The sequence below is a fragment of the Lytechinus pictus genome, chromosome 15 (genome assembly GCF_037042905.1).
Source record: "Lytechinus pictus isolate F3 Inbred chromosome 15, Lp3.0, whole genome shotgun sequence".
NCBI lineage: Eukaryota > Metazoa > Echinodermata > Echinoidea > Temnopleuroida > Toxopneustidae > Lytechinus > Lytechinus pictus.
In genome coordinates, this window is record NC_087259.1 from 4080870 (window position 1) to 4108223 (window position 27354).

Sequence of the window (27354 nt, forward strand, 5' to 3'; positions counted from 1 at the left end):
CGTAATGTCTTTATATTTTAATAAAATAATGCCTTTCTGCCTCTTAAAGGAGCCGGGAGGGTAAATTATTCTGTGAGATTAAATTTTTCATTTTGTTTGGGTGTTTATGCTATCAATCTTTTCTGGTAGCAGAGCAGCACCCTTGCATTACTTATTAAGTGTCATTTACATCATGATATAAACCAGCTTCCATGGGGAAATCTACAAGTAACTCAGGGACAAGAAATATTATGCTCATTATTAAACTATAACTAACCACCATGACAAAGATTGTGTCATTGATCAGAATATAACAGATGAGTGGATGATGGTATCTTATAAAAAAAGGAATATAATAACAATTTTAGGAAAATATCCATCTCTGTGCTTCATGCAGACTCATATATCAATTCCTAACATTAAACATTTTCCTGGAACTTGAAATTTACAATCAAAATAAATTCACAAAACTTGTCAATTGATAGAGTGTATTGTATTCCAATATACCATGTGTTCAATTCAAATGCTGACTTTGATTTCATAAAAGGGTTGATTGGTGCTCAGCGAGTCGAAAAATAATCTCTAAAACATTGTTTGACAATCTAAAAAACATAGTTTGATCCAGTACTGAGCATCAATATGAATCAATCTGAATTTGGGTTACAGATGCCCTTTAATTATCCCAAACTGGATTTGCTCATATATGATTGCTGATATAATGCCGAAAAGCGCCTAATGTTATTTTATTCATTTTTCTTCAATGGAACCAAATTTGTATTGAAATTTATTTTAAAAATAAACCCTTATCTATGTTTCTGTATAAGTAAACGCTTATACTGAATCTGATTTCTTTGTGTTCATAAATCATGTGATCAGCTATTTTAGTACACTGAATAACTGAGGGGGGGGGGGCGGACCCCCTCAACTGCTAAGCCTTTTTTAACCAGGCAGAAGAGTCGATGGGTCGTACAATTAATGTTCTTTACAACTTGGCTGATCCTTTAAATACTCAATAAGACAGATGTATTGTAATTTAAACACACTGTTTCAACTTTTTATATTTATTGTTAGAAATGAACTTTGCCACTTAAATCATAAAACAGTTTTATAAAGAATATCTTATCAGTTCATAATGTTAATCGTGTATAAATTTTTAACACGTTGTTTAACCTTGGTTTTTTTTATTGTGCAATGTGCTTATAGTGATATCAAAGGGTTCTTTCCAAAAAAAAAAATATTCCACCAGTTTCATACAAAATATTGGGGGCTTGGGGCAAATTTGAGACCCCAAATGCTCACAAGAGCCCTGGAGATAAAAAAAGCCCCTTAAATTCCCATTAGGTAAAATGTAAACTGTCATACAAAAAGGAAAAATTACATGGGGGCTCGGGGCAATTTTGCCCCCAGAAAGCTCAAAAGAGCCATGGAAAATCTCCATTCATCTGCAATTCATCCATAATTCAGGCGCCCTCATTACATTCTTTTAAATGTTGGCTGAATATTTCTTTTACAATCGTACGCTAGTGGGTAAGCACCTTGCTCGAGTGACTATCATGTAGAACTCTTTATAATGTATTATTTTTCTTCATTTGATTTATCTCGCTTCATTGCGTTAGGAGTTTTTAATCTTTGATTATTTTCTTCTGGGAACCTATGTCTACAAGCTATGCTTTTTATAATAGGTTCCTCATATTTCACGATATTGTATTTCTTTGTCATCATCTTCTCATATGTTCAAGCTGTATGTTTTTGTGGAATGTGAAACAATATATCAAATCAAAATTCATATTCTAAAGCTTATCCAATGTTGCTGAATTACGCAGTAAGTTGTGAAAAGAATGCCCTGAAAATATAAAATTATTTTTTATGCCTGTCATACAAATTACAAAATTAGGGTGCAAAAACTAGTCTAATATTTAACAATAAAAATCCCCTTGTTTTATTAGTTTGCTTTTTACAATATAAATTTGATCTAAAAGCTGAAAACAATCCCTCCTATCCAACCAGCTTCATAACTACTCCCAAGGGGAGTTGATTATTAATGATCTCTCTCGTCCAGTGACTTGGTGTCTGTTTAATTATTCATATGTGACAAATGACTACACCCTCGAGTTCACATTTATTTCCTGAAACCGTAGTGGATTGATCCAGTCTCATAAATAATCATGATATTTCGGGCCTGCATGAAATGAGAGGAACAAGGGTGTATGTTCATGCTGCTTTTATGTCCTCATGGCTCCAAATGTATGACATTGTGTATAAATAAATGAGGAAGGCTTAGGAATTTCTCCTTCCTCTTATAATGGTAAAGACAGTACTAATTACACTCTTGATGCATGAAGAATGAGGAAAATACATTATACATGTAGAAATGACTTTGGTCTTTGCTGTGGAAACAACCACAATTATGTATGGGGCAGAGTGCCTATCTGTACAGAATTTTGGAACACCTTTTTATAGAAAAATACTTACAGAAATACATGTAATGGTAACGTTTGACCCTTTTTTTGTTTGTCAGAAAATGTTTGCCCCTCCTAACGGTTTATTTTCGAATCGTCTAATAGTATACCAATACGTCCAATTACCAACTCGTCTACTACCAAATTTCGGTCCACCATCAGTTCGTCTACTATCCACACGATCTAATTGCCAATTCATCCATTCACCATATCATCTAATATCCAGTTGGTCCAATAGCCATTTATTCCATATACCATTCGGTCTAATTGGACAAGTGCTAATTGTGCAAAATGAATAAAATTGAAATGGATATTAGACCAACTAGTTATGAGGCAAAATGGTCCTAAACGAAATGGTGATTAGACGAAGTGATGATTGGACCAAATGGTTATTAGACGTAATGTTGATGGACGAATGGCATCAAACTAAATGAAGGCAGACCATGTGATGAGTGGACAAGGTGGTTTCACATATCAGGGGCAGCAGAAGCGGAGGGGGCTTCAGCCCCCCACTTTTTTCCAAAACCGTGTACAAAAAAGTAAAAATTACCATATGATTGTGATTTTTAAATGGTCAGCCCCCCCCCCACGGCCCCTGCATAAGGTATCAAAATGTGTCATTTCTAGAATAAATGCCTTTCTTATATCATGGAAATGATGATAAATCAAACATATATACATGTACTGCTATATCCCCCTTGGAAGGTTTGGTTGAAAATCACAAGGTTCGTTGAAAAATGAACTCACCAACGGTTTGTTTTTAAAAAAGCCATATATTTCACACACAATTTTGTTCAAAGAAAATGTTTCAATATAAATATCCTACTATGCTACTCTTAGATAGACAAGTGATGTAACCCATGGGTCAATTTCAAAATAATAAGAATACTCAATTTTTATAGAGCACAAATTACAGCTAAGTCTCTATGCACTCCAAAAGGTAGTATAAGAAAGAAAGAGAGAGAGAGTGAAAGAAAAGGAAAAAACAATCATAAATACATCATTACACAAATTCGGGTAAAAAAAAGGGGCACCTGTGCAATATACTATTTTTGTCAATGAGATAATAGAGTCCCCCTAGACTGAGGCATAGATTGGGTATAGGGGTAGGTGCCTCCTTTTGACCCAAATTTTCATGCAAATGATACCTTAAGAAATATAGTACTCCTCTTGTGCCCGTTACAGGAGTGAGGATGATTGTGCCCCTTCCCCATTTCAAATTAAAGGGCTATTCCACGGTTACTCACGTTACATTTGGAGACACCTTGACTCATACTTGGAGCTGTAACTCCATTATTATTGATAGGAACTAAACATCTCTTTATCACAACATAGTACGCAGTCTGACTATCCTTTTTATAAAAACAAAACTTGGGAAATTTCATTATGCTCCTGGCAAATTTCATTATGCTCCTGGCAAATCTTTGAAATGTGTCGGTTACTCATGTTACATGATTTGGACATGCATAAAATGAAAAGTGGACATAAGTGAAAAGTGTCCTCATGCAAGGCTTTTATGAAAGTTGATTATATCCATTTCAAAGAAGTATATTAGGGAGACACATTTGTATATAATTAAAAAAATAAAGAACACATGGTTTTTACTAGGGGTGCAGATAAATTGGTTACTCACGTTAAGGTTCAGATGGGCTATATTTACAAAAACACATTGAGCTCATGTCCACCAACCTATGGAATTGCCCTAAAGAGCTTTTATTGTCAAATTATTTTTCACAGAGAAAATATTACAGATTTTGGAAAGTGACAATATTTTTCCTGTGTCAACTGGTCATTTTAGTTGGGGGGGGGGGGGTTGACTCATTTTTGAGAGATACACTCCCTCCCCATTTGGAAATCCTGGGATTGTCCCTGATTAGATGGAGAATAATAGTACACAAGACTCTACAAATCAAATGAAGATAAAAGAACATATCGTCGCTTGGCTAATAAAACCTGTATCTCAAAAATTACAAATTTTGAGGGCAGCTTATAACAGGCTGTATTTTAAAAATATAGCAATTGTGGCAGCCCTCATATTGCCTGAAAACAGCCTCCTGATACCTGTGAAGACCTCTTTCGAGGCAAACAAAAGTTTCTACCCATGTTATAATTCTAAAATCTGGCTTATTTTGAGCTGTCATCAAATTATTTGAATGTTGAGATATGAGGTTTATCAGCCAAGTCACGATATACTATTCTTACCAGTTGACGGTCCTTGGCTCGTTGTCCATGGACGCTCTGATTCCGTACAATAAACATGATAAAAGCTTTATGGTAAAGTTGAATAGACGGATTCGTAAACCTGTCACAAGAGAACAACAAATAGATATTGAAAATCTCAATGAATTCATTATCCAAACAAATCAATGAATGGAACATACAAACAAAATACAAATGAATAAGTAGTATATATCTAATTATGATAACAATAAAACCGGATCATAATCTGACTCCCATTCAGTGATCAGGATATCAACCAAATCTAAATTCCTTACAAGTATTACTAAGGAGAAAGATTTTTTTTCCAAAATCCAGAGGGCAAGATTAAGCATCATACAATTTTAATTCAACTTTGATATGTAACTGGTATCCCAAAGAAATGGAACACTGGATTCTAAAATAATACCGGGATTATTCAAGTGATGAGGTTTTTAAAAATTCTGTCATTTTTTAATTGCGTACGTTTTTTGCAACCAAATTTTGTTCAAAAGGAATTTCCTATCACCTGCATGGTGTTTAAGGCATGTGTCACATTATACAAATAATAAATGTTTTTTAGTGCGATGGACAGAATACTTCATGAGGTGAAAGATGAAATGATCCATTCAACGAGGTGTAACCGAGTTTAATGGATCATTATTTCATCTTTCACCAAATGAAGTATTCTGTCCATTGGACGAATGAAGGAACATTCATTATTTGGTTTATATGACACTTAAAACTAGATTATTTTTCATAGGAAAGTTATCAATTTCGATGCAAAATGATATCATGCCGTGCGAGCTTGGTCTGTTGATTGTCGCTTGTGTCGCGTACAATACGCGTGTGCAATGGACAAAAATCGTATGGATCCAAAATTGCACGGTCGATGATGTCATTTTAAAATGGTCCGAATGATCGATATCAAACAACCAATCAAATGCCAAGGATCTATCTAGGTGTCATATAAAAACTATTTATACATGACATGCTTTTCCATATTGACATGACATGCTTTCCAACTAGGAGTGTATGAAGGGCCATCCCCAATTTCTTCATATATGTTTCCCACATTTTGGAACATATAATTCACTAAATTATGTAAACAAGGCAAAGAATTAGAAATCACTTCATTTAATTTAATGATTTTGGTGTCATTCCCTTTGTTCAAAGATACTTCAGTCAATGATGCCAAAAAATGGAACAGTTTTAAATCAACATTCTCAAATCATTTATCCTGTGACTTTTACCTTTTCTTTTTGCACTTGGGATTCTTACATACATACATGTAACTTTGCAGGAGAAAAAGGTTGAACAAAGTGTCTGAATTAGTTAACTAGCATGCTAATATCGTCCGCGGTCATTCGAACCGTCGTATCATACATACGACAGTGCAAACCCATTTCAGAGAAAATCAACTTCAGTTTCCTATAATTTTCACACTTATTTCCCCAGCCTTATAACATATTCATTGCTTGACATTTGTATCCTTAACTTTACACAAAACCAAGGATCAGAGAAAATATCGCAAAAGAGCTTCATGCTTGTAATTTCAGCTTGAGCGGTATAGATTTCCCCTGCACAAATACGCAATAGGGGATACAACAACCCTGACCGTGATTTTTCAATGCGCGCGGTCACTCAAAACGTCATATCGGTTTTCATGTGCAAAGTCAATGCAGTGCCGATGGCCGATACAACGGTTTGGATTGAAATTGCGGTCAGTCAAAATGTTGTATCGCTCTGCTACAGTACATGTTTCCAATGGGGTTTGCGCATTTTATTAAAAATTTGTATGGCCGTGAAAATCCCCTCATATCTCAGAAACTAAAATAACTAAAAAGAATCTCAAAATCGATGTTTTTGACCAAAATTGACTGATACAACGGTTCGGCGATATGTTTAAAGAAATTGTGAAAAACAAATGCTGGATTATCCAGAAGAAAGTGACATATTTAACAGCTGTTCTGATTCATGAAAATAATCTAGAATTTCCATGAACATCCTTCAAAACTCAATGAGCCTTTCAACCAGCTGAAGTTATCAACTCAAGCATTCTAAGTTCCAAGAAAACAGTGTGCACTTGTCTCCTTACACTACCCTTATTACAACGATATAGCCCTTTGTTCTGATGCCATTTCACCCATGAAATTTCAATCATTCGGACACTGAAAGTAAAGAATTACAAATGTTTTCCAGGTTCTTTATGACCAATTCACATCTGTATTCATTACATTTACAATCACCAATGACCTTGATGAACAGATGTATCTAGGGAGTAGCATATCTAGGGGATGGGGCAAGTGTACCTGGTACTGCTTTCAGGGGGAGCAGGAAATAAAAAATATGAATACCCCTTTCATTAACCCAATTATGCGGCTAATAGCAGCATAATTTGGTCGTAAAATCGGAGGAGGACCAGAGTTATCCGCATTATTTTGATGCTGCAATTATCCGCATAATAGCGGCATCGGGACCAGATTTTGACTTTATGAACGCATTTCCAAATAATGCGGATAATTGCCATGGTGCGGTCACAAGGTCACCCTTTTCCAACACAACCGCATCGGAGGGGGCGTGTGCAGTTGTCATGACGATTATCCGCCTTTTTCAGGACGGGCGCTCGTAAAAATAGTGCGGATTATTTTCGGAGTTTGTGAACGCAATTTTTATTGAATTATCCGCATTACTTTTAGGCGGCTAATTGGAGGATGGGTTTATGAAAGGGGTATAAGGGGGAAAGAAAAAAAAGCGAAAAATTGAAAAAGAGAAGAAATAGGAAATTTAATATCAGAAACAAACAAAGAAGACACAGGCATCAAAATTTGGAAAGGGGTGCGGGTGCAGCTGTGAGGGGTGACATTTCAATGTTTGCCTCGGGTGCCAATTTCACAGTATACACCACTGTATTATATATGCTATCAATTTAAATTGTGATTATACATTCGCACCATTCATTTCACAAGCACTTTGCTATTTGTCAAGGATTCATTTTGCATATCATCAAAGATTTTATGCATCCTTTTTTTTAAAGACAACCTGAATACCTGATGAGGTACAGAGGATACATCATTCCAATTCTAAAATATTAATCCATACAAATGATGTAAGTACACAAGACCAAATTCTTCATATTGTGAATCCATCAAAATTTCATGGCCATCTGCATCATATTTTTTTGGGGAGGGAAAGGAAGGAAAAATTTGCAAGAACGTAGAAAGGCATTGTAGCGAAGAGATTGTGTGTAGTTTTTTTTTTTTTTTTTGATAAAATTGAAGGGTCTGGTGCACATTTTGGGTAGACCAATGTGATCATATGAACACACAGAAAGTAGGTTTTGATCATTTCAGGGGAGGGGGAGGGGTGGCATCCCCTACGTTCACTGCCCCTTTCATTACCACATCGATACTTAAACTTACTTGATCGTTGGTTCTTGATGAAGTATAGCTGGAGACGTTCCTTGAAGGATTTGTCGTCCACGAAGAATTCTACCCTCACCCTGCAAAGATACAATATTGATGGACCGGTCAATTAAAATGATAAGGCCTTATGCATCACAGCATATGACACCAGATGGGTTATACATCATGGTATCGTCACTTTAGGACCAGACGGTCTTAACCCCGTGTAATGTAAAATGTGTGTATGCTTCAAGCAGACACACATTCTTAGGCCCTGTTGCAAATTACATCTTTCATAAACCATGGTAAATTTTAAGCTTGTATTATTATTATCATCATATTCTGATATGCAGCCATAATTATGATTGGTTGATGTCAAATTTATGCACTTTCTGTCAAGCAAGGTAAAATCATAATAACAATCACAGCCAATAGTAGACTTAACTTAGGAGGTGTTTCATAAAAGGTGTATTCAGTGATTTTCACTGAATAACTTGCTCTCGGCCAATCAGAAGCAAGGATTTTCAGTAGCTTATAAGATAGAAGGAATGCTCCCCAAGTCTCTTCAAGAGAAAAAAAATATTATTCTTGTTGAAGTTGATCCCCACAAAACTGAGTTAGATTGATAATGGTTTACATAATAAAGAATCATACAAATGTGTTTATATGAAAATGTACTTTTCCAAACAGAACCATTAAAAAAAATAATAAAAGAATAGCAATGCTCTACAAAGAGTAAATGAATAAAGTGCTTCCTGGAAAACATATCATCACCATAATGATACTCTATTCAGATTCATGATTCTTTTTAATTTGTATACTCTAGTCCATATTGATTCGGTTTAATAGTTTTTGTCTTTTTTTAAATCTATGAGATCTCTTTTCTATGTCAAGTCCTTCACGATGCCACTTCAAAATTACCTGGCACTGAGCAAATCTCAATTATTGATATTTATGCAGGTACGATATTTCATAAAGAACTAATATCATCAGGCATTATGTACAGACAAATATGATTGGTTCAAGAATTAAAGGATAGATAAGGGACTCAATGCATGTCACATACAAACACAATGACAGAGCCTCACAGAGCAGACCTATGTAACAAAGAATTGTTCAAGAAAAAAAGTAAACATTTATGATACTTGATATTTTTATACTACATGACACATACAAAGATGGCATGTCTCTGTAAAACTTAAAGTAAGAGGAATATTGAAGGAAGAATAAAGATTAAAATATGAATCAAAATTACTGAGAGATGTGTTTTGAACCCATAACGTTTTCTTTTTCCAAAGGTTCCTAAACATTTAAGTAAAATAAAACTTCTACTAAAATAAAGAAACTATTTAAAATACAGATTATTTGATATACTGGTAAATAATTTTGTTAAGTAGTATGAGGGAAACTGTTGAGGGATTTCCCCTCTTTTGAGAGGAGTGCATCAACAAATGGAACTAGATTGAGGCCATTGATCATTCAAAGCCTCTAATGACTAACAAGATAAATCATTTTATCTAAAGTTTCATACTCCTAATGCATTTCCTGTGGGTTTTTACATCAAATTATGATATTTCCTTATCTCCTTTACTCATCTAGATCTATCTGTGCAAAACTATCAGAATAATATGATGTCTATTAGATTGATGGCCCATTAAGAAGACAGCTAAGAAAAAGGAGAGGAGGAAAATAAAATAATAAAACGAAAATAGAGGAAAAAGCAGAGGAAGCATAAAATAAAGAAACGGAAAGACGAGGAAGGCGTGAGAAGACACACAAAAAAAGAATCAAAATGTCCATAGAAGGACAAACATAAAATAAGCAGGAAAACAGGAGAAGGAGAAGGAGAAGAAGAAGAAGAAGGAGAAGAAGAAGAAGAAGGAGGAGGAGGAGAAGAAGAAGAAGGAGGACGAGGAGGAGGAGGGGGAGGAGGAGGGGGAGGAGAAGAAAAAAGGAGGAATGATAATAATAATAGGCATTTATAGTGCATCCCACAAAAAACGAAACCGAGATTTATCGATGATTTATCATAACTTAATCGCAAATACAATAGACAAATGACCTACCATTTTAAAGCTTAGAATCTCCTCTTTCATCTGAAAGATGAAAGAGGAGATAGCATTTCTCATTCACGCATTATTTCTCATTCACGCATGAGTGAGCAAAAACAATTTGAAAAGGGGATACCAAAAAATCACTTGGCAGGCCGTATCTGTGTTTTAAAAAGAAAACCACATTTTTAAAAAGTTCAATATCTGCTTTTTAATTTGATACCTCAATTACAGAAAATGGTCAAGAAATAACAAAGTTCTGGTTATTTGAAATAAGGCTTGAATTTCAATGATTTCATAAAATGAAGATGTTTTACAGGCTAGCGTTCAAACTCACTCGACACTCCGTTTTGTTGACGATCAGCCATGCATTAAGTCTTTTGTTACCGTGCGATAGCTTCAGTGGGAAACCGGTGAAAACACGTTTATTTAATGAAATTATGGAAATACAAGCATTGTTTCGAGGGATCATATCTTTTTTACTACTTGACCATTTTCTGTGATTTAGGTATCAAAGAAAAGAGCAGATATTGAACTTTTTAGTCATGTGATTTTCTTTTTGAAATTCAGATACCCCCCCGCCAAATGAGTTTTTGGCATCCTTTCTTCGAATTGTTTTTGCTCAATCATGCGTGAATGAGGAATAATCTAAGTAATACCAGATGAAATAGGAGATTCTAAGCTTTACATTGGTAGGTCATTTGTCTATTTTATTTATGATTAAGTTATGATAAATCATCGCTAAATCTCGGTTTCGTTTTTTCTGGGACGCACTGTATAGCGCCAGCTATCTAGAAATATCTGTTCCAAGGCGCACAAGAAAAGAAAGAATAAGAGAGTTCAGATGAGTGTCAAAGTGCCAATAACTAATACTGTTAGAAAAGATAAGACTGAAGTTTAGATTTGAAAGTCTCCAGTGACGATATAATTCTTAAATTCAACAGCAAATTATTCCAGAGAGAAGGTGCTGAGGCAGAGAAAGCTCGCGCACCATATGCTACACCAAGTGAGAAGTATTTTTAAATTCTTTTCGCTTCCGGATGGGCAACCAATGTAACTATTGGAGAATTGATGAAACGTGTTGATATTTTGACATACCAGTTAAAACCCTGACAGCTGTATTCTGAGCATACTGAAGTTTATTGACATTGCGCGAGGTTATACTAAAAAGAAGAGCGTTTCGAACATCTAATCGAGATAGTACAAATGAGTGTATAAGCATAGCAGCAGAGTTATGGTCAAGGACTTTCCTAATGCTGTTAATATTATGAATAGTATACTGATTGACATATTTTCTTTACATGTGCATGAAGAAGAAGGAGGAGGAGGAGGCGGCGAATATGACAATGATGGCAACAGAGCAGGAGGAATAAGAACAAGAAGAAAAAAAGAGAGGAGAAGTGCAATAAGCAAAAAACATACAATACACACAGAAGCCATGCATACATATAAATTATTTAAAAAAAGGAAAATTCAATGTTTCCTTGAGAGTTATCTTGAAAAAAAAAGAGAAGTGCAATGGATGAAAGATACAACATATATAGAAGTCATGTGTAAAAAAAGGATATTTCAATGTTTCCTTGTGAGTTATCTTGTGCCAAATGCCAAATCCTTGAACTTCATTTTCCCTCTCTGGATTCAATGATCAGATGATTGTGATCTCCCAATACAAATCAGTGATTTTGTCATTCCAAATCAACTGTCAGGTTCGGATCCAGAGCTTCTCATCCACATACACTCTGCAAAAACCATGGTCGTGCCAAAAATACACCAATGATTATTCAGAGAGGACCAATGCAACCATTTGACACAGCGTAGAATCCATGATGTTCGTCCACCATATCTGTCATTTTAACACTATTTGGTGAAATTGTTGTAAGAGTTGAATTTTGCCTTATTTAATATAATTGTTTATTTCACACTTTGCTTTCCATACTTCTCTTCACTACCATTTCTATGCCTCTGTCACACACCTGTTTCTCTCATTCCTTAGTTTCTTCATCACATCATTCCATTGCCATTCCAACTCCATACAGCTTCACATTTTTCAATTGTTATTTTCTCATTTACATTCAGAACATTCTTCTTCATTCATATCATCCTATCTCATCCTCATCGGTTCACCTTTCACCCTTGGTTCCTCCACTTTTCTGGGTTCTCCCATTCTCTGTTTCTTTATTGGTTGAATTTATCATGTGACATTATTTTTGAATATATTTGAATGTATTATTTGTGAAGGCAATGCCTAGTCAGGTCTGCATTGCAGACCAATAAAGCAGAGCACTACTAGACTTCATTTTGGTCAACATCTTTATTTTTGAGTTTAGTTCAATATAATATGAGTTTGCTTGTTTCTGACTGATTTGTGAGGTAGACATGTTAGAACACTCGGCCACACTACATTGTCAACAACCATAGTGTAAAATTAACACTAAAGGATGTGCTCCTCTCACAATGCCATGGCAACTGGGGTAATTATTAACACTCCTTTTTTAAGTGCATAAGATTCTTATTCTAGTATCTTGGGTATTTTACTTGATAAAGCATTAAGAAACATTCATTCAAAATGGTATATCAATAAAACTATATAGAATAACTTTACAATTATACTACCATCAGAAATGATAAAATACCTTTAAAATACATATATCAATATCAATTGAAAAGATTGAATTGCATAATTATTTTGAGGGGTTGAATACTTCCCAATTTGCATCTTTTGATTTTTTGTGATTTAAGTTATTTGAGTCTTTTTTTTCAAAATAAATACTTGTTCTAATTCTTTATTAGCTGGTTGAGTGTAAGTAGGGGTAAACAAGATGCGTAGTGATTGAATCGAAGTCCAAGCACTGAGGGGTGAATCACAAAGAGTTCTGTGTGACTCAAAGTTATGCTTAAACGCCAGCATGCATGTTATTTAACAAGTAGTCTGATTGATGGATACATGGTAGTGCAACTCCAGTCCACATGATCTGACCAATGTGGTGATGTGTTATATTCTGCAGGCAACTGGAATTTAAGTCTGACCCGAAGACTTGAATTTTTGTGAAACACTCCCCTGGACTTGGGTTCATCGCAGAAACAGTCATATTTGAACGCAACTCAAGGAATCACACTCGAGTTCCATATAATGCACTTCTGATTGGTTGAACATCAAGTTGTGTTTGGTTGAGGCTCTTTGTGAAACTGGCCCTATTCCAGGTAGCCTCTGTTTCACCCGCCAGCTTTGTGTCAAGTTTTTTCTTCAACAAGAACTTGAGCTTTGCAAGAGGTTAAATTACATCAGTGGTTTAAACGGCAAAATGAAGAGATCACTTCAGTCGTCTACTCTCTGGATAAGTGATAGGGTGATGTAAGTAATCCAAACTGAAGAGGAAATTTCAAGAGTCAAACCCAAAGACAATATAGTCTTTTAAAATCAGAGTACAATGTTATTCTATACGAAATATAACATCTCATTATTTGTAATGTTTATTAGTGCAATGTTTATTATATGTATGGTCATGTCAACATTTGCAATTTTTACGTTAAAAGCCAGTCAATGAAACATTTCTATAATTTATATATTAGAAAGTCAAAAAGGGGCCTAAGCTTTCGATCCTAGCAGAATCTTCGTCGGAGGCAAAATGACAAACATATAAAGTGGAACAACCATAATATAGACCACAAACAAGCTACAGCAACACTAGAAACAAGGAGACAAAAGGGGCATTAGTGAGTAGAGAAGACCAATCAGGTTAGTGAAAGGGATGAAAGAAAAGGAGTAGGCAGACACAAAAGGTGGTGCTGCACCATCCCGAGTTTGCTCAATCTCGAGATTTTAGCCCGATCGGCCCACTTCGCGATTAATCTCGAGATTCAAGAAACCCCGTCTCCACCATCGCAAGAAGAGCGATTCCTGCTCGAGCGAGGCAACAAGCCCGATGTTACGAGCATGTGCACTTTCGGATCTTGGAGTTTCAACGGCCCGCGCTTTTGAATAACTTCCCGCGATATGCAAGCAATGTACTCCTTTCACTAGCACTTTCGCCGAATTCGACCGGTGTTATGCAACAATCCTCTCAGCTCAGCGAGTGAAGAAGTGATGTATTCTTCGTTAAATATGATGGCGGAGTAGGAGGCAACGACAGAGAGAGAGAGAGAGGGAGAGAAGGAGGAAAGAAATGCTATTTGCTCACATTTTGCGAAGGAATAAGACAACACTGCTGTCAGTGTTGTTATTGAATATGACCATCGTCGATGAGCGCCTCCCCCTTCGGTCTGCACGTACGTGCATAGCGCCAACTTAATGTGTTCCGCCATCTTGCTTGTTGGTTGCCGATAAAATGCGCATTTTCAGATTTTTTTACGCTCAGTTATTATCCATGACTGAAACATTGACCAATCAAAAACTAAGATTCTACAAGAAATATGAATATTCATATACGAAAGTATAAACATAGATAATTCAGTTTTATGTGAAATTTAAACCCAATACTTCAAAATATGGTTAGTTTTATGTCTCTAAAATGACCCTTAAAACCAGAATTTTATTAGTAAAAAATAAAGGTTTTCCCAAGTTGCCATGGTAACGCGGTCTGAGATATAAAAGCTTAGCAAACACTTCATTTCAGTGATCGAGGATGTATTTGTTTACGGTATACGTCTACATAAATTATAACATTTTTTTCCAGACCATGGATGAACTTTCAAAAAGAGACATTTTAGGCAAGTTTTTACGATTTCCGGCAATTTTCTGACACAGGCACTTTGAAGAGGTAATTTTTACAGAATAAGAAGAAGACATCATGGATTTTCCTAATTATCACGACGGATATGCAACTTACTTGTAAACAAATCAAACAAAGTCTATGATACATTTTCGATAATGCAAAAAGAGACATTCAAGTCTCTGATTGAGAGCCGCAGATTGAACATTCGCACGGCGCAATGGTAGCGTTTTCGCCGAATTCGTCGGGGCGAAAACTCCAAGAGAGCCGTACCACTCACCAGTCCCGAACGCTGCGCTGTATGTTTGATGATTTATCTGGTGCCATTTCGTGCTTATAAATTTGTTTTTTCTACAATGCCACTATCTCATTAAAATTGTTTGTCATGATAACATTGGAAATATTATCGTTTAATGGCCCAAAGGATCGACTGTAATAAAAGATACTTTGAAATATTGTCAGAGAGTGATTAGTTAGGTGATGTTTATGGTCAGAATTCAGTCATGGCTTCGGGTGAACTTACGCGAACGCGGTCACTTGCTCACGGGGCGAGTCGGCCTGGCCCTTTGGTGGAAGGCCGTTAGGCAACGTGCAGTGCAGCTAGAGCAGAGTTGGGGAGTTATAGGTATAAAAATACTTTGAAATAAGTAATCTGCAAATATTTTTGTCTTATCCCTTTGGATTACTTAGATAAGAAATTCAAATTCTCAAAGTTTAAATCAAATTTTAGACAGTGACAACAAAGAGTGGTGCTGTATGGGGGGGGGGGGTCTTGCATGCCCCCAATTCACGAACAAGAAAAAAAAGGAAAAGGTAAGAGAATCTTGCGAAATTGTTCAATTGGATTTTTGTAACCAAAAGTCAAAATTATGCTTATGTCGCTTGCTTGCAACTATATATTTTATAAATTTTGCCTGATACGCCATATCGTAGTACCCTCAATTATTTTCACTTGTTACGCCACTGACATGACTGATATAACATCTACTAGTTTATGATAACATTATTTGGTTGCGGGATCAAAGCATCAGCTATATAGCTAAACATTTATACTTTATGCCTGTTCAACTTCCAATACAGGTTTAGGCCTGTATTTATGAGATGTTAAGATCTATGGGTGCCTTTATTATTTTCATTTTCAATTAAAACAATTATTAATTATGTATTAATTTAGTATTAACCTCGATGATACATTTTATTGTATTAAATCGTACAATTTCTGTTGTATTAAGCCCCTTATTAAGCCCTTTTAAAAACATGCTCAGTAGCAGACCCCCCCATATATAAAGACAATAGAAGTGTATATAGAATTAATTGAACCCCCCCCCCCTTATTGAGGACAAAGTGAAAAAAAAATACTCAAAATAATCGACCGCCCCCCCCCCCCTTTGACGAGGCAGCTGTCGGTGGCCTGATGTCTTCATCGACTTCTTTTTGCTTGTAAAAATAATATTAAAGAAATAGGGGCTACTCTAAGTGTCCCCTGTGAAAATTGATTTGGATCTGCAAGTGCATGAGGCTGCGCCCCCTCCAACGTCATAGCTACCCCATATCTTTAGGTTCTAGCTCTCATATTTTTCAGCTCCCTGGTTTTTTGGAAGAAAAAAAAACGAGGCGAAAGAAAAGAGTGAAATAAATGAAATACGATTAATCAAAATTTGAGTTGTTTGAAAGAATTATACTTATCAGAGAAACTAAATTAAATTCTACAACCATGAAGAATAACAGCAATCTTGATAAATTCTGTTTTTTTTTCAAAATCAGAACCAATCAACCTTTTTCTGATTATTCTGTCACTTTCCATATTTTGGAGAAAAAAATAAGTGTTCATCGACGCCCTGTACTGCATGATGAAACTGTATCCCCACTCGGCCCTCGTAACCCCCCCCCGTCTCTCCCTCTCCCCCTCCCCCACCACAATGTCCCTTGCTCATTTCTCTTATCTCACCTTGACCTTAATTAATTAATCTTAACTATTTGGCGGTACAGTCAAACGTGACTGGTCGCCATCATAGTTTCATCCCCAACAAACAAGGAACAAACAATAACAATTCTGTTTTTCGACCCAACATCATTCCTTTTAATACGCGTAAGGCTATACGTGGGCATGCACAAACAACGTGGGTTAACAAAAACTGACCCGCGTTTGGACTAAAATTGTGATTAAAATAAAAATGTTATAAATATGAAAAAAATATGTGTATAATGAAGGATATCTGATAAACGGAAAAACATCAATCGCTAATTCATAAAAATGCTGGAAAAGATTTGACAGAGGTTTTTAACAACGGTAATCAAGGTGTATGGGTGAATGGCGTTCGAGCTTTAGCCGAGCGTTAGCCGGAGAGGGCGCGGGCCAAATCTGCCTGAATCTGGCAATATGGCGGCGTCCATTAAGCTGACGTTAGCCAGCGGCGACTGCACGTACGTGTCTGGTCTCTCCCAAAATCCATTCACTGGTGGGACACCATCGTTGCTTATTAGGCAATTGATGAACGCTATTCGCATGTATAAAGTTGACTTTCGCACGTGTTTATGTTTTGACCAAGGCGGAAGTGGAACGCGAATTGCATTATGGACTGACGTCATTAATAAATTACCCCGAGTCCAATCTCGAGTGCGTCTGCACCGACGAATTAGCGGGATAATTCGTAAAATAGCGCGCTATTTTGCAAATAAACCCGAGTTGACTTGGGATTGCAATCTCGAGATTAATCCTACGAACTAGCGCGATAATTGCGTCTCCACCGCCAACTATCTCGAGATTTTTCAGATCGGGATAATTTGCCGGATCAGAAATAGCGCGCTAATTTGAAAACTCGGGATGGTGCAGACGGCCCTAAAGGGAAGTTAGTGTAAGTAAGGCCAGTAAAAGACATCAAGCCAAGAGGGATTAAGATAATGAGGCAGGCAACATCAAACAGGATCAGACAAAGATTCTGCTAGGATCGAAAGCTTAGGCCCCTTTTTGACTTTCTAATTTACTCCATTGGCTCTCTTTTATTAGATAAGCAGTTTTCAGCAGCTTCTTTTTGCCTATAATTTATATATCAAAGATGAATGAATTTGAATTGAAGTAAAGTAAATTGAATTGAATCAAAATTCAGATGCAGAATCATTCCATACCGTTTCGATCATACAATTCCATATATTCAAAATTGACGCAGTACATTTCAATAGGTGGTTTCAAACCGCCTCGAAGTTCGTCAGTTCCAGGTATTCTCTGATCGGGAAATTTACCCCGATCAGAAAATACCAGGTATTTTGGTAATGTGAAAGCAAACTACGCGTAATTTCCCCGAAAGAAAATACCCGCTAAATAGTAGGTACTTGGCGAAATTACGAGAACTTTCGCGGGGATTTTTCCAAGGTCGCAGGTATTTTGGCGATGTGAAAGCAAATTACGGGAACTTTTAGCCCAGCGTATCGTTGGGTGCGGCGCCGTGGGTGGCTGCTGGGCTAGTAGTTTTGAATCTCGCGCCTTGCCTGCTTATTAGACCATACTGCGCATGCTCCTAACTTCAGGAATTTATCCCGAAGTGTATGTTTCGGGGCGGTCTGAATGCAGGAATAATTAATGGGTATTTTTTAGCCTAAAAATGTTCTCGTAATTTAACGGGGATTCTTGTGATCGAGGCGGTTTGAAACCACCTAATTTGTACCTTAGTTCAGTCTGTCATACTCCGACTAAGAATTGAAAAACAGATCTTTGTTATGTTCCAAAAAAAAATTCTCACAAAAGACCAACATTGTTTAGTTGTAAGGCATCCATTGGGACTTGATGAATATATTCTAAAGACTTAAAATGTCATGCATATGTGGGTACTTAGTGAAAATGGCCCATAAATCATCTGATTCCAAAAATATTCATAGAAATATCAGCAAAATAATTTTCGCCTATATCCCCACAATTTCAGAACAATCTGTGGAGGCTTGGATTAGTATTCATAAGGTATACTTTCAGCCATTACAATCATAATTATTTGTCAAACTATGGACCCATCTTATGAATAAATAATTTCAAAACAGTTACAAGTTTGAAATTAATCTCGACAGTGGAGTAAAACAGATCGAGGAGTTGTGGTCACACTTAAAGTAAAATTGCTGCTTTTACCAATATTATTTCTGTTACATTATGCAAGCTTTTCTGTAACATTTCTCTTACATTATACAAGCTCTGCTTTTCAGTTGGCCTTCCCTCCCTCCCATTCAATTATTTATATTTCAATTTGATAATTATCTATTGTAATGTTATAATGTTATCAATTTTTGTATATACTTCAAATGTGATTATATGTTACTATGTCAATTGTATCATATGAAATTGAAAGTGGAAAATAAAACAATTGAATTGAATTGTTACAAATGATTACCCAAAAGATTATTGAATTAATATAGGTGAATCCCTTTGACTTAACACTTTATCATAAGTCTCTAAGTAAGCACTTTACAGTAATACAGCATAATTACCCCTGGCTTTATCAGAGCAGCTGTTACATGCACAGCATTTCAAGGAATAATTTCCTGCCAGGCATTCATTTACCTCAACTAGGTTGATTGCAGCAAACTGTGGATCATTTTCTTTTTTTGCTAATGGAACTAACACCATGGCTGGGATTCAAGCCCATGACCCTATTTTACAATGTCCAGAGATAGTCTTCTGTGCCACAAGGCTCCATATTGAGGTATTGAACGTTGATCGCATGAGGGAGGTCAGTAACTGATGGCTTTAACTAACAAGCAACAGAATCCCAAGGAATTGATGAAGATGAATGGGAAACATTCCAGGGGGGGGGGGGAGATACGGTTGCGAAGGTTACTGTCATCCATCACGGTTTGCCTCCAAGACTGCAAAACAGACGAAGAGTAAAAAGTGGACAGTTCTGGGTCAAAACAGGAATGGTGTTAGCTTATCTTAACATAGGCCACACTTGCCTTGATATTTTCATAGAATATACAGTCAAACTTGTCTTATACCCCTTTCATAAACCCAATTATGCGGCTAATAGCAGCATAATTTGGTCGTAAAATCGGAGGAAGACCAGAGTTATCCGCATTATTTTGATGCTGCAATTATCCGCATAATAGCGGCATCGGGACCAGATTTTGACTTTATGAACGCATTTCAAAGTAATGCGGATAATTGCCATGTTGCGGTCACAAGGTCACCCTTTTCCAACACAACCGCATCGGAGGGGGTGTGTGCAGTTGCCATGACGATTATCCACCTTTTTCAGGACGGGCGCTCGTAAAAATAGTGCGGATTATTTTCGGAGTTTGTGAACACAATTTTTATTGAATTATCCGCATTACTCTTAGGCGGCTAATTGGAGGATGGGTTTATGAAAGGGGTATTAGTAGCCAGCTACTTAGAGGGAAGACCTGTCTTTTGTGGCCACCAGGAATAATTGTGTTACAGAACCTGTGTCCGGTGGCCACTTTTTTTGTTTTTCTTGGGTGGTCTAGCTGAAAAGACAGGATGGCCATATTTTATTGAGTTGTTGCTATCGGTGGTGGAACATCTTAACCAGACAAAGCATGGGGATGAGCTACTGACAATGGTTCAACTGCCCCCCCCCCCCAAAAAAAAAAAAAGAATGTTGTCTGATAAGAACTCTCATGCACCACACTGGATATTGAATTTCAAAGAGCCACTTTATAAATTTTGTACTGAGCATTGTAAAACTTTTTTGTTCATTTTCAAGCACTGCTAGGTTGATTTAGTTTGGAATTAATTTCATATCATGAAAATTCAATGATCAGATATATATGAACAAAAGACACTAATCTACATTTATTTCTCAGATGAAAAACCATCAGTGAATCCTTATACATATTCAGTGTTTGCAAATCGAAGCGTTTTGTCTCCTTCAAGTATGGATATCTAATATATATTTCAACACCCTAAACCTGTCATAAAGTTCTGATGAAAATGAGCTTAGTAATTCTCTTGAGACCTTAAATCAAATTCAAACATGTATCGCATCATAGATAAGGTTGAGAGTTAGTACGTCCTCCAGACACTAACTACTACCTATTCCTAATCACTTTGGAGAGATGGGGTAGAGTTGTCTGGTGATACCTTCTTAAGCCCCACGTATATGTTTACAGTACTCATCCATTCATTCTGCTTTTAACTTTAGCAGGTACTCACTCATTAATCTCTCTTTCTCCAATTTATGCTTGTATACTACAGGGAAACGGAGTAGATAGCCATGAATGCTGACTATAAGAGAAGAGGGAAAGAAAAATGAAAAGCAGATTAAGAGGCCTTTTAAGGCTTGCTTTGTCTCTAGCACTTGTTCTTTGTATAATTTGCTGGGATCAGTGAGCTTTATATCGGTGTCAGCGGTGGGATATATGATGCTTGAAGAGAGTAGCCGTGATTGATCGCATGATATGGGTCTTCCGTTGGACTGTTTTCCCCCGGATATCACATTAGAATGCATGGAAGGGTAGCACTACTGCTTTATGTGATGATCACACTCCTTTGCTTCAGTAAATAATTTAGTAGAAACAACATTTTGGTCCTTTGTTGATCATGCACACCAACAAACAAATTAACAGGTGGAAGGGGGGGGGGGGTTTAGTGAGAAAAATACCACCTCTTTACATACACCAGTTGATAAGACCACCTTTTTTTGTTAATTTTTTTTTTGGTATTTAATTTCTTATTTTCTGCCTTTTTTTGTTAAAAGTTACAATAATACAGTGTTAACATCTGTCTTATAATCGCCACATTTTAATGAAATAAATGTGGACATAAATATTAGGGAAATATTGAAGTAAACAGACAGCTTTATAAATTTTCAAAGAATGGATGACTTTGCTATATGATAAAGCTGGTCAGAGTCTCAACATTGCATTTATTTCTCCTAAAAAAGAGAAAGAATTAAATGCAATTAACAATAGCAATACTTGGCTTGCTGCAAATGTTATTTCAAAATTACATAAAGGATCCAACTTCAATTTTGAAGTACTGCAGCGCTTCTCAGTATGGATTTTAAGCACCTCTATTACAAAACACCCAAAAAGCACTCAACCGAATGGTTCAGTTCTCAACATAATCATGGAATTAGTTAATGAAGTGTGTATTCGCAAGCAGTGACCCATTTCACTATTGCCTCTTTTATTTTCTTGAGAGCGAAGAAGGTACAGATTCACACTACCTGGTTAAGGCCAACAGAATCAATACCAGGTGCACTTTGTGTTTGGATGAGTATGCAGGTGTTGGTGTACCCAATTCACATCTGAAATATAAGATTTTATGGTATTCTTAGTTTTTCATCCCAAAAAGATTTTGAATAATTTTTTGGTTTTTTGTGTTCTAGGAAAAATATTTACTTCTACATGTGAACTGCTGTAACCTATAAAACCAAACTTTTTTTAAGCCTGTGAAAGAAAAATGTTACAAGAAAAGAGATTAGGGTCACACAGAAAAGTTTCTTTAATCATGACCTTTGTGTTTAAATGTTCCTGTCCTTGGGGACTCACACCTTCCCACCCCTTTGAGTTTGATCAAGGACTAGAAAAATACACAGGACTTGAGACAACTTTGGTTACTTTGTTACCGCAATGTGTGAAATTAATTGACATCAATCGAGTGGGGTAAAATTAAAGAAAAACTAACCGGTCATTTAAACAACTGAAGTTAATAAATCCTAATAAAAAGAACTTACAAAATAGATAAAAACCTCACCATCCCTTCCCAGTAATCCACTCTTTCTTTAAACCAATGCATTGAGAGCCAATAAGTCACAAGCAAATTGTGTATTCCCTGAGACTTCTCTTCTCACAAACCAATATAAACATGTGATGTTTGTACTGGGGCACAAGGCTGTGTTTCTGCTTTCTTGCCAGGCACTGCATCAAAGTGATGATACTAGGTCACATGATACCGCAGAGACCTGGGCCCCGTCTTACAATGAGTTACAATCGATCCGATCAATCGCAACTATGGACGGCCAGCAACGTCAACATCTATTATGCATGTTTGTTCAAAATATTTCCTAGCAATGATGTATATTCATGCATTCATTGTTTTCTTGAAAATTCACTGCGCTTCTCTTTGCATACAAAGGACATTGTGCAAATTTTTCGTAGAAAAAAAATTATGACACTGATGGATTTCCATAGAGTACCGTAAGTAACGGTGTATTAACCGCACCTTTTTCTCGGCGGGACAGAATCAAAAGTCGGGGGTGCGGTTTATACACGGTGATAGGTCTGAACCAAGCCAATCTCGGCCCAATACCACTACCAGTTTACAACTCGCGTCGGGTGGCAGAGCGTAGCCGCTTGGGGCAATGCCGTTTAGAGGGGATGTAAAAGGGAAGCAACTATGACTACCGGTATCTACCGTAAATGTCCCTCAAAGTTAGATTACGGTAACAAACGCACCTACCTTCATGGAACTGACATTTTGAATGGTGTGACTTTGTCTTTGTTGTCATTTATTAGTCAACGCGGCAAAGTTCAGACGCTAATCGACAATCGACCGAACAGCACGGTGCGGCTAGCCGAATAAGACACGCATATGTTTATCGCAACGTCAACGTAAGCTGGCGCTTTACCTTTCTGTGGCTGTTATAATTAAGCCTGAGTCATATCGATTATTTTGAAAACCGGTGTTCGACAGCTTTAATTCGATCGAACATCGACGCATCGAATATTGAAGGCGGGGAAAATATAGTCTTTCTTTGCTCCGGCCGCGCCGTCGCGTTGATGCGCTATGCATGCACTGACTGTATGCGCTGGCGTTGGCCGGGTGAGCGTTGCACAAGCAGATGACAGAGCAAAGTTCGTTTGTATTTTCCATGATCACAAAACACACAAAAAAGGCATGGGACCAATGCAGAATTCTTCCCAAAATATCTTCAACAATGATATTTGCAGATGACAACATATAAGTTTAAAATGAAACAATAATAAAGACATGAATCATGCAGAGTCGATCAGAATGATTTTCGGTCAACTAGCATTCGCAGTCCAGATTCGCATTCACCAGCCCCGTCCGCAGCCCCGTACACTCACTCTCCCGAAACGACAGGCGTGCTTGTCAGCGCCAGCAAACAATTGCAACCGACGGAGAGCGCTGTAACTTGCCTGAGATTGTGTAGTTGGATCCAAAATAATTCTCCAAATAAATTTATGGGAATAAATACGTAATTTTCTCTGGATGGTCATTTGAATTGCTATTCAATGCTGATATAACGATTGTGAGGAAAGATTGTGGAATATGAGTTATGACGATGTTCGAGAATTAATCCTGATAATGACAATCCACGTTTTAGACACAAGACTCAAGAGCATGCGATTGAAATAAATATGAATGTTTCGAATCGAGCCCTAAATTCATATAAATTATTAAGATTTAACAAGATTTTATGGTCATACTAAGAATATTGACTATGTTAGCAAAGTATGTTATGTTCATATGGAAGAATTAATACTGGCATTATTTCTATTGTTATTCCATCTCTGGACGTCTCCTCCGAGAAAAGAAGCACAATGCGCATGCGTGTTCGATGACGTATGACATATTTTCCATTCATGAAATCAGAGCCCAAAGTTGGGCACAAACTAGCTTTAAATTGATGGGGAAAAATATCAAACGCAATTTTCTCTGTTTTGTCATGTAAAATGTTATTATATGGTGATATTACGATCTTGAAAATAATTTTGCATGTAGACAATCCTGACGTGATAATTACTTTTTTTAGACAAGTGCACTCACTCAAGTCGATCGTCATGAGATGTCCGCCATTAAAAATTGAAACGAAATACAAACGTTTCACATCAAGCTCTAAATTCATATTAATGATTATCATATGCATATTATTGTTAAATATTACGATTAAATAATGTTCTGTGGTCATGATATCAATATTGTTCATGAAAGCAAGATTTATTTTACGTTATCATGATCGTGTCAATTTCCGGATTGATTAAAGAACAGTACCGTACTGCGCATGCACGATCGATGGCCGGCGGCCATGCATGATTTCCATTCATGAATTCATCGTGCGTAAAATATCTCGGCACGAGCAGACGAGTAAGACTCGAACTATGATCGAAATAAACTTCAAATTAATGGTGAAAAGGCATCATAATTACACAATCGGTTTCATTTTGGGGGCAATAAAAATGAAGTAAGAAGTAGTCAAGTTGGACATTACTGATATTTTGATGCTTGATTGTGTGAACCAAACGAATCGGCCGGCCGACGTATTTTTTTTTGTTTTTTTCGATGCACCGATTTTGAAAAATCTGCACCGGTGTTCGATGACATCGATCGAACACCGATTTTAAAATCGATTCGACTCAGGCTTAGTTATAATGTTTGACAAATTATTGGTATTATTTGACAATTTTGTGCCATGACGAGGGAGGTAAACGGAAGAAAGTTTCATGAACTTCATGTCATAATTTCAATTTGACTCATTTATTGATTACCTGTATTATTATTTTGATGTTTTCTGTCACGCATTAAGCAAATTTTGGAACAGAAAAAGAAGGCCTAATGGCGTTATGAACGAGCATTTTTTTTCTTTGTCATTCCTCATCTTAAAATCAATCTATAATTTTCCTCTTTATTCTTTTGTTCATTTCCTTATTTTTCTTTTTTTTTTCTTAATATGCAAGAAAGAAAGAAAAATTATTTATCTCGAACTCCTATCTCTCTTCATCTCATTCTTGCTCTTAAATTTCTTCTCTTTATCATTTCCCCACGTTACCTTTTTTCTCTGTGTTTTAAACTCCAATTTCTTTCATTTGCCTTTCCTTCATTTCTCTCTATCATCCATCATCTTAAAATCAATCTTCAATTTCCGTCTTCATTCCTTCCGACTTTTTATTTTTTTATATTATTATTATTCATTTTATTCCCGCCCAGAGCTCCCATTGAAAATACGGTATACCGGTACTAGCATTTTTTTCCCTATTTGCTGTCTGTAAGATACCGCCACACACGTACTGAGAACTACCGGTAGTGGTTCAAAGCAGACAAGAAAAAGACCTGAACAAAATCGCAAATTTCTTGTATCTTGAACCTTCCCATATTCCCGTGTCTGAAATTCATGTCAAGACAAGGGGCTGTGATGCAGGAATTATGGTATGAACGATCTTCTCGAATGGGTGAGCCCCCATGTTGATGCTGGTATCGGTACTTGGAATGAACACCGGTAGTACCAACTACCATATGTGTGTGTGTGAGGTGAGTGTGTAGTTGGCCAATAATGTCGGCAATTTGCAGATAAGTGACGAAGCGCTGATTTCCCATCATTTTTTTTACCAGTAATACCGGTACTTTGATATTTTTTTTTACATTTTTGGTTCTTGACTTTTTTTTTTTTTTCCATCCGAAAATGGGGGGTGCGGTTAATACACGGGTGCGGTTAATACACCGTTACTTACGGTAACCATTGATCAGATCAATCGTAACTCTTTGTAAGGCGGGGCCCTGGGGAGCATCTCATGAGAAATAAATAGCCAGTGATTTCTGATACAAGCTACTGAAATCCTAATATCTGATTGGCTAAGAGCAAAACTCTTAGTGAAAAACACTAATTGTTTACTGCATTGCTTCCCTGACATTTGTTTTACCAAAATTGCTACGGCACCAATGGTTCTAGGCATATGCCGGAGATACATTGGAGTTGGGTTTGGTTTTTTATTGGGATGAAATAATGTAGTAAAAAATATACAATTATCCTTAGAGTGGGAGATTGAGCAATTGATCAACAGGTCCTTCCTGATGGAATATCTTAACTCTCAGTATTCAGATGGCCAACGATCTCTCATTTTTCAAAATGGGTTATCCCATTGTACTAATGCATTGGCAGGTATATAGAAATGACAAAAGGACAGACAGCTACGATTCATGTGGTCTAGTGTTTAGACTCATGATCATAAGGTTGTGAGTTCAAATCTCCACTCGGCCAATGTCTTCAGTTCAATAATAATAAGGCAAGAGACATATTTCTGTTGTCTTTAATATTTATAAGGCAGCCACTAATGACTGATAAACTTAGAAGTAACTGCTTCCTATATAGTTAGTTACACTGTACAGTTCCTGTATGGGATTCAATTGTACAGAAACAGAAACATTTGGTTCATTTACTGGAAATTGCACTTTTGGTACTTGCTTCCCTTTGTCACAGTACAACATCAAGGTACAACTAAGATATTTTAAAACTACATAAAAGCCTTTCGTTACAACCATTTCCAAACAGACCATTCATCATCCGATATAAAGTAGCACAAGGACATGATGTTGAAAGACAGTTCTCAGGAGATAATTTATGTCCCCTCAAAATAGTTTGGATGTTTTCAGATCTTCAGTAGATAGCAGATGATGGTGGGGATAGAAGGGTGGTAGTCTTACTGGATGGGTAGCGAAAGAACCAGAGAAAGGGCTAGATAGATAGATGGATGGAAAGATTGGTAGGTAGTGACTCCGATAGATGGGTGGAAAAGTAGATAGATTAAAGATACATGCATACATACACAAATACATACATACTTAGTTCATATCTTGCTTAGATGTCAAAGTAAT

General features: G+C 36.6%; 1 protein-coding gene across 1 annotated transcript in view; it reads right to left on the reverse strand.

Annotated features, from left to right (window-relative positions):
• Window positions 1-27354, reverse strand: part of LOC129278178 (potassium channel subfamily T member 1-like) — a 96879-nt gene that overhangs the window by 5327 nt on the left and 64198 nt on the right. Inside the window, exons 2-3 of the mRNA XM_064110630.1 lie at window positions 8057-8136; window positions 4641-4740 (exon numbers count right to left, since the gene is read on the reverse strand). Of these exons, the coding sequence (XP_063966700.1) occupies window positions 4641-4740; window positions 8057-8136 (180 nt within the window). The remainder of the gene's footprint in view (window positions 1-4640; window positions 4741-8056; window positions 8137-27354) is intronic.